The 12,930-nt window shown below is 39.0% G+C and overlaps 1 protein-coding gene across 3 annotated transcripts in view; it reads left to right on the top strand.

Moving 5' to 3' along the window:
• SMCHD1 (structural maintenance of chromosomes flexible hinge domain containing 1) overlaps positions 1-12,930 on the top strand; it is a 187,871-nt gene that overhangs the window by 157,764 nt on the left and 17,177 nt on the right. For 2 of the 3 annotated variants that reach the window (XM_057504069.1, XM_036905842.2), the window contains one exon: positions 1,550-1,721. In XM_057504069.1, the coding sequence (XP_057360052.1) occupies positions 1,550-1,721 (172 nt within the window). Of the gene's footprint in view, positions 1-1,549; positions 1,722-12,930 lie in introns of those variants that run through there. The other variant, XM_036905843.2, reaches the window with a different exon arrangement.

Raw genomic sequence — 12,930 nt, 5'->3', positions numbered from 1 at the left:
GAGAATAGACAAGTCTGTAAATTTGAGTGTTTGTTATTTAAGATGATATCAAATCCTTAAAAACATTGCATGAATCCTGATAAATGGATAGTATGTGAATCCAATATGTATTTTTAATGTTCACTTTTAGAAAATATATTAATCTAAGCAAAACTAAGACAGTTATTTGTGATTGTTTTACTAAAAGGTTCATCTCACCAAAGAATTTACCACAGTTTCTTCAATTAAACATCTTAACTACATTTTAATTTTTTTATTCAAGTATCCAAAGTACCCTTGGAATTACATTAAAAGAATAAATACTAGTCATGATTTTCTGTATGTGTCTTACTACCTTTTCATCTTTAAAACAAGTTTTATTTAATATTTTTATAATTCAGAGAATTTTTAACCCCCAGTATTAAATTGGATATTAGATTAGATATTTTTACATGTTATTAAATGTTCCTTTTGGTCTTTTTTTTCAATGTACACTATTTCATTTTGTGAATATGCCATAATCATGTTAACTTTTTGAGACATGTAAATTCCATATCTTTTATCATTAAAACAATGATTTGGGGCACATTGTTCAGATCTGTGATTGTTTTTTCAGAATAAACTCTTAGAAGTAGAGTTGCTATTGCTGGGTCATGTAAAGTACTGTTTTTTTTTTTTCTTTTAACACTTCTCATATTTCCTTTGGGGAAGGGCCTTCCTAGAGGACACTAGTACAAGAAGAGCATTTCTCCATCATTCTCCCAGCATTCACTGTGGTGTGTGCTGTGTGTGTGTGTGTGTGTGTGTGTGTGTGTGTGTGTGTGTGTGTGTGTTTTAACATTTTTAGTAGTGAAAATATCTCATTTGAATTACACTTCTCTGGTTACCAGTGAAGTTAAATGTTTTATTTTTATTTCCTAGATCTTTTTTCAAAGGACCGTCTTACAGATCATGAAATACTAAATCCTTTTTAGTGTCTTCCTATTATTCTCTGACTTCTCTGAAGAAGTTGATTCTTGACTAACCCTCCTTTCCTGTCCATGACTTAGGTTTTACCACACAATGCTAGTTCCCTCAGCTCACACATTACTAGCTCTTTTTTCTTCCCACAGTTGAAATCGTAGTACTATCCTCTGAAGATTCAGCCCTGTGCTTTTCCATCTGTAATTTTTTTCTTGGTCTGATATACTCTCTTTTTGCTCCCCTTTGGTCATCTGGAAAACTTGTGTCTGACAGGAGGAAAGAGCTAGTGTTGCTGCCTTGGGACCACCTGGCTCTCAGCATCCCACTCTCTTCCTTCCTCTTATCAGTCAAGCCCTCACTCTTTTCCATTTACATTATGACTAACTATTCTCGTTCAGGCTAACACTTGAGAAGTAAGTAATCTAATTCATCTGCCTGCCTCTTGGCCCCCCTCCCCGCCACCCACAGTTCCTCTTACACATCAGTAGCTTATTAACTAGCATGATCTTGTCATTTCTAAATCTCAGAAGCCTTAAATGAGTTCCCTTTAGAACAATTAAAATAAGTTTTATAGACTCACTGATTAATACTCATTTGCTTACAATAGGTTGTTAAAATTACGCACTGCCCTACACTGCTCACCAGAGATGGAGATCGCATTAGAAGTAACGGCAAGTTCGGAGGTCTTCAGAATAAAGCTCCTCCGATGGATAAGCTTCGGGGAATGGTATTCGGAGCGCCGGTGCCAAGGCAGTGCCTGGCCACAGGGGAGCAAATAGGTAGGTTGAATAACTACCTAAATAACGGTTTCTCATGTAATCCTGATTTGGGGCTTACATAGTGATACTCTAACATGAAAAATTAACTAGTGAAAAATATGAATAAGGTATTTTTCTCCAGTACTTTCAACTTTATATCAAGTAGTTTAGAATTTTATAGAAAGTAGGTTTCCCATCATATTTTCAGTCCTATCTTGAAATAGAGAAAATGCTGCCCTTGTTGAGTAGTCAGTATATAATCAAATCATCATATTTCTTTTTTTCTTTAATGAAGTTATTGGATTTTTTAATTATTAAACTGTTCTTCTTTTCTGCAGGGCTATTGCTTAACTGTATAAAAATAGCACCAGCAAACACAGTATATTGCAAAGTTAAAATAGTACTGTTCTTCATCTGATATAACATACACTAAAACTTTCCTCCACTGCCAGTTGTTCCCAATGGAAAGATCATTAAGTATTTTTACCAAAGTCTAGGGATGGATGTAGGCAAGTTATATAAGGCTGAAGATAACAATGCTATCCTTGAATCACATAATTTTCATACATAGCTTTTATACAGATAATTTTAGCAACTCTGAATACTGTAACTGTAGCCTAGCCTAAAAATCATAGGGTGTAGTAGGAAAGGTGTGTCCTGGGCTCATTTGCAGTCTTCAGGAAGGTAAGGAGCATTTTCTTCCAGCAGCATTGTTGCAAGTAGTTTCTTTTCCGTTGGTGCTGCTAAAAGTTGCTGTTTAAAGCTTTCTATCCACCATTAACTTAAGACAACCATGCTAGATTAAGTTGTTTCACACTAGTTTACTTAGGGCTTCCATTTTCACTCCTCAGTAGATTTTATTTATTTCTTATATGCCTCTTCACTCATTAGTTCATCTAGTTCTGAAGGATTACTCACTGTCATCTTGATCAGCCAACCATCTTCATAAGATTTGTTCACAAGTCCTGGGTTTTCTGCAAGAGCTTCCTTAATTTCAGTTCCTTCTGATGGAGAAGAGTAGAGTTCACTAGCAGCCTCACACTTTCCAAAGCTCCAGACTCCTGTTGTTTGTTCAGTTTTGTCCCAGCTGCAGGCAGACTACAGTAAACAACATCTCCCAAAGCTTCCTGTACAAAACTGCTGATACCACATTCAGATACCATTTTGTGTTGTGACCTGTTCATGTTCATCTGTGAATTTACACATGGAGAGAGAGCAGGGTCCTGCGGAGTATCTGGATGGCTCCCGCCCTCAGCTCCCAGGGCAGTGTGCAGGCTGTGACTGCGGTCCGCACATTTTACGCCACTCACAGTGCCATGTTTGCAGGGCATCATACTTCTTTTTATGTCAAAATTGGCAACTATCTAGAAAACAGCTAAAATCTTTTTTAGAGTGCATCACTATGACCTCCCTCCCCAGTCTTTCCTTCTACAGGCTATGTCCCCTTGATTCTAGTCAGCCAATATAATTGTCTCTACATCTGTGCTCTGAACTGCATACAGTTTTCAGAAGGTCCCCTATAGACGATTACCTTAGGACCTGTTTGCTCTTAATTTTATATAGTTCTGTTATGCTTAGTTAACTACTTTTCCAGCAAAGAATAGTTTGCTATTATTGCTAACTTAAAAAATAATGGTGAATTGTGCCAAAATACTAAAAATTCACCATCTTAACCAATTTTAAGTGTACAGTTCAGCAAAGCTAAGTACATTCACACTGTCATACAACCAATCTCCAGAACTATTCATTTTACAAAATCAAACTCTACCCATTAAATAGCACCTCTTTATTCTCCCTTCTGCCTGGCCCTGGGCAACTAGCACGGTTTCTGTCTACCGAATTTGACTACTTGAGGCACCTCATAGAAGTGGAATCATACAGTATTGGTCCTTTTGTGATTGACTTATTTAACTTAGCACATCTTCCATGTGCATTCATGTCCCAACTTCCTTTCTTGCTAGGTACGAATAATATTCAATTCCGTATTTTGTTGCTAATTTATATTGAAGTATAATACATGCACTTTTCCTAGACATACTTTAAATTTTCACAAAATTAACACTGCCCCATATTAAAAAATAGAATATTATCAGCACCACGGAAGGTCTCTTGGGCCCTCTTCCAGTCACTGCCAACCCTCTTCAAAGGATAACAACTTTCCTGAAAGTCTTAAAAAACAGCGTAGATTAGAGGCGGAGCCAAGATGGCAGCGTGAGTAGAGCAGCGGAACTCTCCTCCCAAAACCACATATATTTTTGAAAATACAACAAAGACAACTCTTCCTACAAGAGAGACCAGAAGACACAGGACAACATCCAGACCACATCCACACCTGCGAGAACCCAGCGCCTCACGAAGGGGGTAAGATACAAGCCCCAGCCCAGTGGGACCCGAGCACTGCACACCCCAGCTCTGGGCGGGAGGAGAGGAGTCAGAGCAGGGAGGGAGAGGGAGCCCAGGACTGCTGAACACACAGCCCCAGGCATCCGCACCAGAGCTCAGACACAGTGCGTGCGTGGGGTCCTGGATACTAGGGAAACAGAACAGTAAGACCTGTGAGCGGGTCCCCACTGCCGATGCCCTGGGGACAAAGAAAAGCGAGTGCTTTTTGGAAGTCTTAAAGGGACAGGGACCCCAAAGCCAGACAGAAGCGTCCTGGGACACTTAGTCCAGCAGCAGGGAATCTGGGGAACTCTGGGCACTCTAATCCCCTGGGCAGCAGGGAGCATGAAGGCCCCTCACGGAGATAAATAGCCTCCCGGCTGTTCCCCCTCCAACACGACTCCACCATATCGGAGTAGCAGCCCGAGGCAGGTCACACCCACAGCAACAGCGGAGATAAACTCCATAGCGGCCGGGCAAGAATCAGAAGCCCCATCTGCGTGCACAAGGCACTAAAGGTTGCTGTTCTCCCAGGAGAGGAAGGCCACAAACCAACAAGAAGGGAAGTTCTTCCAGCCGTCACTCGTGCCAGCTCTGCAAACTATCTCTATCGCCATGAAAAGGCAAAATTTCAGGCAGACCAAGATAACAGAGACAACACCTGAGAAGGAGACAGACCTAACCAGTCTTCCTGAAAAAGAATTCAAAATCAAAATCATAAACAGGCTGACGGAGATGCAGAGAAATATACAAGAGCTAAGGGATGAAGTCTGGAGGGAGAGTACAGATGCCCGGAGGGAGATTACAGACGTCTGGAAGGAGATTGCAGAAGTGAAACAAACTCTGGAAGGATTTATAAGCAGAATGGGTAAGATGCAAGAGGCCATTGATGAAATAGAAACCAGAGAACAGGAACGCATAGTAGCTGACAGAGAGAGAGATAAAAGGATCTCCAGGAATGAAACAATATTAAGAGAACTGTGTGACCAATCCAAAAGGAACAATATCCGTATTATAGGGGTCCCAGAAGAAGAAGAGAGAGGAAAAGAGATGGAAAGTACCTTAGAAGAAATAATTGCTGAAAACTTCCCCACACTGGGGGAGGAAATAACTGAACAGACCATGGAAATACACAGAACTCCCAACAGAAAGGACCCAAGGAGGACAACACCAAGACACATAATAATTAAAATGGCAAAGATCAAGGACGAGGACAGAGTTTTAAAGGCAGCTAGAGAGAAAAAGGTCACCTATAAAGGAAAACCAATCAGGCTATCATCAGACTTCTCAACAGAAACCTTACAGGCCAGAAGAGAATGGCATGATATATTTAATGCAATGAAACAGAAGGGCCTTGAACCAAGGATACTGTATCCAGTATGATTATCATTTAAATATGAAGGAGGTACTAAAACTTCCCAGACAAGCAAAAGTTGAGGGAATTTGCCTCCCACAAACCACCTCTACAGGGTATTCTAGAACAACTGTTCTAGACAGGAGCACTCCTAAGACTAAACAGATGTCACCAGAGAAAATAAAATCACAGCAGAAAAAGCAGACCGACCAACCAAATACTAACTAAAGGCAAAAAATAAAATAGAAACTACTCACTAAAAGTAGTTAAAGGAACACGAAAGAGCACAGAATAAAACAACCAACATATAAAGAATGGAGGAGGAGGAATAAGAAGGGAGAGAAGAAAAGAATCTCCAGACAGTGTATATAACAGCTCAGTAAGCGAGCTAAGTTAGGCAGTAAGATACTAAAGGCGCTAACCTTGAATCTTTGGTAACCATGAATCTAAAGCCTGCAATGGCAATAAGTACATATCTTTAAATAATCACGACTGAATGCACCAATCAAAAGACACAGAGTAATAGAGTGGATAAAAAGCAAGACCCATCTGTATGCTGCTTACAAGAAACTCACCTCAAACCCAAAGACATGCACAGACTAAAAGTCAAGGGATGGAAAAATATATTTCAGGCAAACAACAGAGAGAAGAAAGCAGGGGTTGCAGTACTAGTATCAGACAAAATAGACTTCAAAACAAAGAAAGTAACAAGAGATAAAGAAGGACATTACATAATGATAAAGGGCTCACTCCAACAAGAGGATATAACCATTGTAAATATATATGTACCCAACAAAGGAGCACCAGCATATGTGAAACAAATACTAACAGAACTGAAGGGGGAAATAGAATGCAATGCATTCATTTTAGGAGACTTGAACACACCACTCACCCCAAAGGATAGATCCACTGGACAGAAAATAAGTAAGGACACGGAGGCACTGAACAACACACTGGAACACATGGACCTAATAGACATCTATAGAACTCTACATCCAAAAGCAACAGGATATACATTCTTTTCAAGTGCACATGGAACATTCTCCAGAATAGACCACATACTAGGTCACAAAAAGAGCCTCAGTAAATTCCAAAAGATTGAAATTCTACCAACCAACTTTTCAGACCACAAAGGTATAAAACTAGAAATAAATTCTACAAAGAAAACAAAAAGACTCACAAACACATGGAGGCTTAACAACATGCTCCTAAATAATCAATGGATCAACGAACAAATTAAAGTAGAGATCAAGGAATATATGGAAACAAATGACAACAGCAACACAAAGCCCCAACTTCTGTAGGACACAGTGAAAGCAGTCTTAAGAGGAAAGTATATAGCTATCCAGGCACACTTAAAGAAGGAAGAACAATCCTAAATAAATAGTCTAACATCACAATTATCGAAACTGGATAAAGAAGAAAAATTAGGCCTAAGTCAGCAGAAGGAGGGACATAATAAAGATCAGAGAAGAAATAAACAAAATTGAGAAGAATAAAACAATAGCAAAAATCAATGAAAGCAAGAGCTGGTTCTTTGAGAAAATAAACAAAATAGATAAGCCTCTAGCCAAACTTATTAAGAGAAAAAGAGAATCAACACACATCAACAGACTCAGAAATGAGAATGGAAAAAATCACGAAAGACTCCACAGAAATACAAAGAATTATTAAAGACTACTATGAAAACCTATATGCTAACAAGCTGGAAAACCTAGAAGAAATGGACAACTTCCTAGAAAAATACAACCTTCCAAGATTGACCAAGGAAGAACACAAAAGTTAAACAAACCAATTACAAGCAAGGAAATTGAAACGGTAATCAAAAAACTACCCAAGAACAAAACCCCCGAGCCAGATGGATTTACCTCGGAATTTTATTAGACATACAGAGAAGACATAATACCCATTCTCCTTAAAGTTTTCCAAAAAATAGAAGAGGAGGGAATACTCCCAAACTCATTCTATGAAGCCAACATCACCCTAATACCAAAACCAGGCAAAGACCCCACCAAAAAAGAAAGCTACAGACCAATATCCCTGATGAACGTAGATGCAAAAATACTCAACCAAATATTAACAAACCAAATTCAAAAATACATCAAAAATCATACACCATGATCAAGTGGGATTCATCCCAGGGATGCAAGGATGGTACAACATTCGAAAATCCATCAACATCATCCACCATATCAACAAAAAGAAAGACAAAAACCACATGATCATCTCCATAGATGCTAAAAAAGCATTCGACAAAATTCAACATCCATTCATGATAAAAACTCTCAGCAAAATGGGTACAGAGTACAAGTACCACAACATAATAAAGGCCATATATGATAAACCCACAGCCAATATCATACTGAACAGTGAGAAGCTGAAAGCTTTTCCTCTGCAATCGGGAACAAGACAGGGATGCCCACTCTCCCCACTGTTATTCAACATAGTACTGGAGGTCCTAGCCACAGCAATTAGACAAAACAAAGAAATACAAGGAATCCAGATTGGTAAAGAAGAAGTTAAACTGTCACTATTTGCAGATAACATGATATTGTACATAAAAAACCCTAAAGACTCCACTCCAAAACAACTAGAACTGATATCGGAATACAGCAAAGTTGCAGGATACAAAATTAACACAGAAATCTGTGGCTTTCCTATATACTAACAATGAACCAATAGAGAAATCAGGAAAACAATTCCATTCACAATTGCATCAAAAAGAATAAAATACCTAGGAATAAACCTAACCAGAGAAGTGAAAGACCTATACCCTGAAAACTACAAGTAACTCTTAAGAGAAATTAACGGGGGCACTAACAAATGGAAACTCATCCCATGCTCGTGGCTAGGAAGAATTAATATCGTCAAAATGGCCATCCTGCCCGAAGCAATATATAGATTTGATGCAATCCCTATCAAATTACCAGCAACATTCTTCAACGAACTGGGGCAAATAGTTCAAAAATTCATATGGAAACACCAAAGAACCCGAATAGCCAAAGCAATCCTGAGAAAGAAGAATAAAGTGGGGGGTATCTCACTCCCCAACTTCAAGCTCTACTACAAAGCCATAGTAATCAAGACAATTTGGTACTGGCACAAGAACAGAGCCACAGACCAGTGGAACAGAATAGAGACTCCAAACATTAACTCAAACATATATAGTCAACTAATATTCGATAAAGGGGCCATGGACATACAATGGGGAAATGACAGTCTCTTCAACAGATGGTACTCGCAAAACTGGACAGCTACATGTAAGAGAATGAAACTGGGTCACTGTCTAACCCCATACACAAAAGTAAGTTCGAAATGGATCAAAGACCTGAATGTAAGTAATGAAACCATAAAACTCTTAGAAAAAACATAGGCAAAAATCTCTTAGACATAAACATGAGTGACCTCTTCTTGAACATATCTCCCTGGGCAAGGAAAACAAAAGGAAAAATGAACAAGTGGGACTATATTAAGCTGAAAAGCTTCTGTACAGCAAAGGACACCATCAGTAGAACAAAAAGGTACCCTACAGTATGGGAGAATATATTTGTAAATGACAGATCCAATAAAGGCTTGACATCCAAAATATATAAAGAGCTCACCCACCTCAATAAACAAAAAACAAATAATCCAATTAAAAAATGGGCAGAGGAACTGAACAGACAGTTCTCCAAAAAAGAAATTCAGATGGCCAGCAGACACATGAAAAGATGCTCCACATCGCTAATTATCAGAGAAATGCAAATTAAAACCACAATGAGATATCACCTCACACCAGTAAAGATGGCTACCATCCAAAAGACAAACAACAAATGTTGGCGAGGTTGTGGAGAAAGGGGAACCCTCCTACACTGCTGGTGGGAATGTAAATTAGTTCAACCATTGTGGAAAGCAGTATGGAGGTTCCTCAAAATGCTCAAAGTAGACTTACCATTTGACCCAGGAATTCCACTCTTAGGAATTTACCCTAAGAATGCAGGTCACCAGTTTGAAAAAGACAGATGCACCCCTATGTTTATTGCAGCACTATTTACAATAGCCAAGAATTGGAAGCAACCTAAGTGTCCATAAGTAAATGACTGGATAAAGATGATGTACATATACAGAATAGAATATTATTCAGCCATAAGAAGAAAACAAATCCTACCATTTGCAACAACATGGATGGAGCTAGAGGGTATTATGCTCAGTGAAATAAGCCAAGCAGAGAAAGACAAATACCAAATGATTTCACTCATCTGTGAAGTATAAGAACAAAGGAAAAACTGAAGGAACAAAACAGCAGCAGAATCATAGAACCCAAGAATGGACTAACAGGTACCAAAGGGAAAGGGACTGGGGAGGATGGGTGGGTAGGGAGGGATAAGGGGGGGTGGAGAAAAGAGGGGGTATGATGATTAGCATGTATAATGGGGGGGTTGGGAGAAAGGGGAGGGCTGTGCAACACAGAGAAGACAAGTAGTGATTGTACAACATTTTGCTATGCTGATGGGCAGTGACTATAATGGGGTTTGTGGGGGATACTTGGTATAGGGGAGATCCTAGTAAACATAATATTCTTCATGTAATTGTAGATTAATGATAAAAAAAAAAGAGAAAGAAAAGGGGGACTACTCCCTGATAGGATAAAACTAACTGCAAATCAACGATTAACGCGTGCTTTACATATCCTTAATTCTGATCTTTTAAAGGGTGTCAGATGATCAGCTATGGAAGTACATTCTTCTGATAATATTCCTTTCTCTTAAAAAAAAAAAAAAAGTAGTTCCTGTCTGGTGATCTCCAATAGGTTCTTCACAATTGTATAAAGGTCATATCAAAGTGTGGGCAAAGGGTTTGTTTGTGTTTATACAGAGGATCAAAGCCTAATTTGGCTACCCAGAAAACGAACTAAGATACGATATGAAGAAGAACTTCCAACATCAACATCCTCTGGAAGAGTCATTCCAGAAGATGATCATCAAAAAACTTCAACAAAGATCCTGGCGCTGTTGCAGTTGTAGCTACATTCATCCCACCCGTTCCTGGACTTGCCATTGGAATGAAGAATGACATATCTAAGCTGGCCTGTCCATACAGTAAAACAACAAATTTGACTGGATCAATACTGTTGGAACTCAACCAAGAATTAGGAGAAGTGCAAGTTGCAATGCTCCAAAATTGTGCGACTATAGACTATCTACTGTTAAAAGAACATATGGGATGTGAACAGTTCCCAGGAATGTGTTTTAATTTGTCTGATTTTTCTCAAACTATTTAAATTCAGTTAGACAATATCCATCATATCATTGATAAGTTTTCACAAATGCCTAGGGTACCTAACTGGTTTTCTTGGTTTCACTGGATATGGCTGGTAATTGTAGGTCTGCTTTTGTTATGTAGCTGTATTCCTATTATGTTAATGTGCGTATGCAATTTTGCAATTTAATTAGTAGTTTAAAAACCAATACATGCTTATGTTACTCTACAAGAAGATATGTCAAAGAAATAATCAATCTTCCCATGTTTTCTTCCATCTGCTACTTCTATAGCTTTTCTTCTTCCTTCCTAATTACAACCGTTTAGTAGAATTCGTGCCTCATATTGAAAATTACCGAGTATCATAATTCTTCCAAGTGGTAAAGATTCCTCAAGACAAATGCTGGGCATAGAAGCCACAGGGCATAAATCTGCAAAGAAGTAAAAAGCTAACCTTTTCAAAGAATATTGCTTCTCTCTCACTTACCAAATTTACATTTCCCTGTATGGCCCTGGAAGATGACTGGTTAGCCAGAGACGGGTAAGATTCCTCAAGGGAGGAACAACCTAAGACAGGCACAGTCGCAGGGGGGCCATCAGGTGAGAAATTGGGGGTCAACAGAGGTGAGGCTTAGAACCTCACCACCCCTGTTTTGAGAGAACTCTTTTGCATCCGTGGATGTTTTGTTGCCCTTGTCTAGCTTGGATTAATACTTAGTCTATAGGCACACACCTGATCATCTACAGTTGCCCTCTTATAGCACTAAATTATGTTTTCTACCTTTATCTTGCATCTACCTATCACTTCAGCATTTTATTAAATAAGGGAGAAATGTGGGATTCACATATAAAACAAGTATAAAAATCAAATGAATAATCATACCTGACTTGATTGTTTATAGTTCATGATGCGTAATCAAAACCGAAAGTTTCTGTGATATGACTGCCCTTGCGCTGTTCACCATGTAAGAACTTATTCACTATGTATGAACTTGTTCACCATGTAAGAACTTGTTCGTTATGCTTCAGAAGATTGGAGACTGTTGAGAATTAGGCTTGGGGTTGATTAATGATTGTGCATTGAGTCCCCTATACAGAATTTTATTGTTGTTAACAACCATTTGATCAATAAATATGAGAGATACCCTCTCAAGAAAAAAAAAAAACAGCGTAGATTAGTTTTGTCCATTATTGTAACTTATGTCAATGGAATTATGCAACGCATACTTCTGTGTGTCTGGCTTTGTTCATTCAACACCATGTATGTAGTTGTACTTCATTTTAATTGCAGGATAGTATTCTATTGTGTAAGTATACCACAGCTTATTTCTTTACTCTTGAGGAGCTTGGATAGTGTCCAGTTCGTCAGCCCCCAGCAGTGTTTAAAGAGGTAGTTTGGAAAGATGATGGGAAGAAGGTTGTTTTGTGTTTTTTTATGAGATGGTCAGTCAGGTGTAAGAAGAGTCACATGAGAGGCTCCAGGAAAACAAAATGTACCCTATTCCCAGGTCCTAGAGAGAGAGGAGGCTCAGCACACCACCTAGGGCTACATGGAGGAGTTCCAGGGCAGTCAGGAGGCAAAGAGTGGGAGCAAAAGAGGCTTAAGCCAGGGCCCTTTTGTGGTTTCTGTGGCAAAGGCATGTCATGATGGAGTGAACAGCTTAGGACTGACCCATTGGAATGATTTCAGTGGGCTTTGGGCTGCAGGTGTGGACTCTAGCTAATTAGCTAGCACCTGATCCTGAAATGATTTAGGTGGAGGAATGTTGCTTCGTGGCGTGCACAGGCTAGATAGAGGATTTGGGCTCTGGGTTGGTTAGTTTGCCTGTCAGGGACATGCTGGGCCCTTTGCTAACTCTGAGAACTGGGTAGCCCAATGAGTGGCAGTCTCTCTCAGCCAGAAGAGTTTTTTAGGATGTAGAAATATCATAATATACAGAAAATTTAAATGATATATACTACAAAGGCTTATACTTCTGTTTATTATGGCATTGAATGCATGCAGAAGTCTTCAGACAAGTGAACATTTAAACAAACTGGTAAGAAATCAGAAAAAACAGCTTGGTCAATGGCAGTGAATCACTGTTAAAAACCCTCAATTCTCGTCTCTCTAGCACTGTTGTTTATGGCAGTGGTTCCCAAACCAAATAGAATTGCCATTAAAAAGCAATGCACAGATGTCATTGATAGAATTTCCAGTTTACTTGGGTAGGCTTCTGAATGTCAGTATAACAGGCATAATCTGTAGCTCTTTGG

This window comes from Manis pentadactyla, chromosome 6, assembly GCF_030020395.1.
Source record: "Manis pentadactyla isolate mManPen7 chromosome 6, mManPen7.hap1, whole genome shotgun sequence".
In the NCBI taxonomy this organism is placed as follows: Eukaryota; Metazoa; Chordata; class Mammalia; order Pholidota; family Manidae; genus Manis; species Manis pentadactyla.
Note: the sequence above shows the minus strand (reverse complement) of the source record. Positions and strands in the feature narration are given on the sequence as shown.